We start from the raw sequence: 3,377 nt of genomic DNA on the forward strand, positions 1-3,377 counted from the left end.
GAACCAAGGAAGTGAGCTTGGGCAACATTCACCAAGCTGTGCCAACCTCCCACGACCACTATGACGCCTCGTGGTGAGAGGCGTGGTGAGCTAAATAGTAGCTAGCCAAAGCTTCCCAAAAGAGGGACCCTCCCACGAGCCACTTGACGGCTCGTGAAGGGCACTATGGGCCGTGGGAGAGGTCGTGGTCAAGAGTTAGTGTTTGGAGGGTAAGTGGTGGCAAGCCAAGCCACTGGTCAAGGGACCACGGGCACCACTACGGGCCGTGTGACCCTTGACGAGCCGTGGTGCCACTTGTGAAGGTGGTTCGACAGACTTTAGTTCACGGGTTTTTAGGTATTTTCCGATTTTAATTGAATCAAATCTATGTCGTTTTACCCAAGTCTAGGACTCCTATATAAGTTATTTTAACCCCAAAACTCACCCATTCAAATCATTATTTCCAAAACCCAAAAGAAATCCCAAGTTCTTCTCTCAAATATTTCTCTCTCTAAAACTTCAAGAAGAAGAAAAAGTTCAAGCTAGGATCTAGGTCAAGTCTCCATTCCTCAAGTATTTGTGGGTTTTGATATCAAGGTATGATGGCTTTTCATTCATGGAAACCTTCCTTCCACGGAGTCCCCAAGATTTCCCAATTAAAAAGTAGAAATTCCCTAATTTGTGTTAGGGTTTTCTTCTAATGTTGTGAGTCTTGATGAATGTTGATCCAAATGATTGAGTTATAATTGTTTATGCTTGAATTGATAGGAATACATATTTTTAGGATGAATTTACATGTACCCATGCTTAACCCATGTTTAGAAAGATGAAATTGATGTAAACGAGTTTTATGCCAACAAGGAGAATTTGTAGGCTTAGATGCATCCTTATAGGATTGATGAATTATGATTAGAATTTCTTTGAGAGTGAAGCATATATGTTGATTATGAGATGTATTTCTTTGAGAGTAAAACTTATGTTATAAATTGTTGATTATAGATGTGATTGTTGTGGAAGGGATAGTTCCCACATGAATTGCTTATGTATGAATGTGAAAGGCATTGAATGATTCTAGGTTGAAAGGATCGCTCACCTAAAATGAATCTAGACTAAAAGACTATGAAATTGATGAGGTAGAGGCGATTACCCTTGACCTCTAAATGAGAAGGATATGAGGCGATTTCTCATATTCCTTAGAATTGAACAAGAGGCGACTCCCCACATTCCTATTATGATGTTGGGCATGGAGGTGAGTACCCATGACCCATTAGTAAAAGATGTGGAGGTGAGTACCCATATCTTATAATGAAAGGACATGGAGGCGAGTACCCATGATTCCTTATAGAATGATATGGAGGCAACTACCCATGCCATATGATGTTGGGCATGGAGGCGAGTACCCATGGACCCATAATATGGACATAGAGGGGAGTACCCATGACCATATATGTAAGGAAAGAGGCGACTACCCATTAGCCTTTATAGGAAGGCAAGGAGGTGATTCCCCATGTCTATAAAACATAAGCTAAAGATGAGAATGATAGGTGATGAACTTGAACGATGGCCTAAGGTTGCCAACTATGATGAGTAAGACTAGTGAAGGATTACCCATGTCTTGGCTAAGTATGCTTTGAGGTTACTTGAGAAGTATTCCTTTTATGTTATGATGATCTATTAATGCATTGATTATGCTTATGACTTATGTTGTCTAACTCTTATGTTTATGTTGATGTTTATGCAAGCTATCATATTTAGTATATTCTTGTACTAACGCATACTCTTGCCTACATTTCTTATCTAAATGTAGGGTCCGACAATCTCGACTCTCATCCCCGTGGCTAGGATCTTAGTAGAGGCAAAACTTCAAGATTGGTGAGTCCTCATAACATTCGAGGATTTGACCACCATTTTCTTATGTTCTTTAATTTTATGTTTTGAACATTGTTGCATGGGCTGTGTCCCAATGAATCTTTTGTATTAGATGGTTTTGAGACAGTTGTATGAGACTTCCGCTTCGTTTTATAAAGACTTTGATATTGTTGAAAAATGTTTTAAATCTTGTCATTTTCAATTATTTTGACTATGAAAGCTAAGTGGCTTATATGAGGCCTCTCGGGGTCTTGTATGCCATGTTACGTCTAGGGTATACCCTGGATCGTGACATGGATCTTGTCCCGATACTCATTTTTATACAGTAGAGGCTTCATAGATAAACAGTTTTGGAGAGTCTTTCAGTTTCAGTAGGTTTCTTTAAAACTTATGTTTCATACTCAGTATATTCAACAAAGTTTTGAGTTTCAGTAAACTGTTTTTAAACGTTTTTTTTCAATTTGATACTTATGTATGCCCAAGTTAGTCTTCCGCTTGTAGTTAGCCAAGATGAGAGTTCGCTTGGGAACCAACAATGGTTCTCGAGTGCCAGCCACATCCAATGTGTAGGCTCGGGTCATGACAAGGGATTCCTACTACTGATGCCAAATAAAACAAACACTCCTTTATGTAGTATATGACTAAGAGATTTGGGAAGGAGAGCAAGCCATGACTTTTATGGTCTGCTCCTAAGTTCGAATCATAATTCATATCTTAGAGGTCTAATTTGGTATGATTATATCCTTTGAGTTGATGTAATATCTTAGAACAAATCTTTATATAAAAATAACCCTATCAATGTATGTCTATTTTGAGACAGACCTATTTCACACTTGAAACGTCAAAACACCAATCTTCGAGCAAGTACCCGAAACTAATATGAGACTCTCCGAATAAAAATCTAATATGCAACTCAATCATAAAATATATTCTGGAGTTGTTGGAATCATCAAATCAGTATTTCAAGGTCAACTTGATCAAATGTTGACCATGGTCAATCTAAAACTTTTTAAAATACTAGAAACTCAACCAAGAGTACGAATCACTTCCAAACGCTTCAAAATCAATTTGAACAACCTAACTACTAAGTCATTACTCACCTTTCATACCTAACGAAGCTATCAAAATCGATCTCATAAACTCAAAATCTTGACTTGGATCAAATTTTCAAACATAAAATTTATTCTTTGATAATGCATCGGATCGTCTTGGGAATCATGACATCCATCCCTGCAAATAGGGATAGATCTATATGTATGGCTGGGGTGCCATGACACTTAGTAACCTCGATTAAAACTATGTATGCATATATATACATGCATACATACATACATATTTATGTATGTATAACAAATTGATCATATATGAAACCTGTCAGCCATGAACCAAAATCCTTAATGGTGCGACTTGTAAAAGGCTGAGTCCACCACACTGGTGTTGAGGGTTTGAAACCCCTTGTCGGCTTTGTGTTTTTGGCTTCTTCTTTTTTTCCCCATTAATGTGCATAAGGCTTCAATCCCCCCCCTCCC

General features: G+C 38.2%; 1 protein-coding gene across 1 annotated transcript in view; it reads left to right on the plus strand.

Moving 5' to 3' along the window:
* The first annotated feature begins 1,256 nt into the window (after window positions 1–1,256).
* LOC102598234 (beta-xylosidase/alpha-L-arabinofuranosidase 2-like) overlaps window positions 1,257–3,377 on the plus strand; it is an 8,235-nt gene continuing 6,114 nt past the window's right edge. Inside the window, exon 1 of the mRNA XM_006341782.1 lies at window positions 1,257–1,264. Coding sequence (XP_006341844.1) covers window positions 1,257–1,264 — 8 coding nt within the window. The remainder of the gene's footprint in view (window positions 1,265–3,377) is intronic.

This window comes from Solanum tuberosum, unplaced genomic scaffold (genome assembly GCF_000226075.1).
Source record: "Solanum tuberosum cultivar DM 1-3 516 R44 unplaced genomic scaffold, SolTub_3.0 scf00028, whole genome shotgun sequence".
NCBI classification, from domain to species: Eukaryota; Viridiplantae; Streptophyta; class Magnoliopsida; order Solanales; family Solanaceae; genus Solanum; species Solanum tuberosum.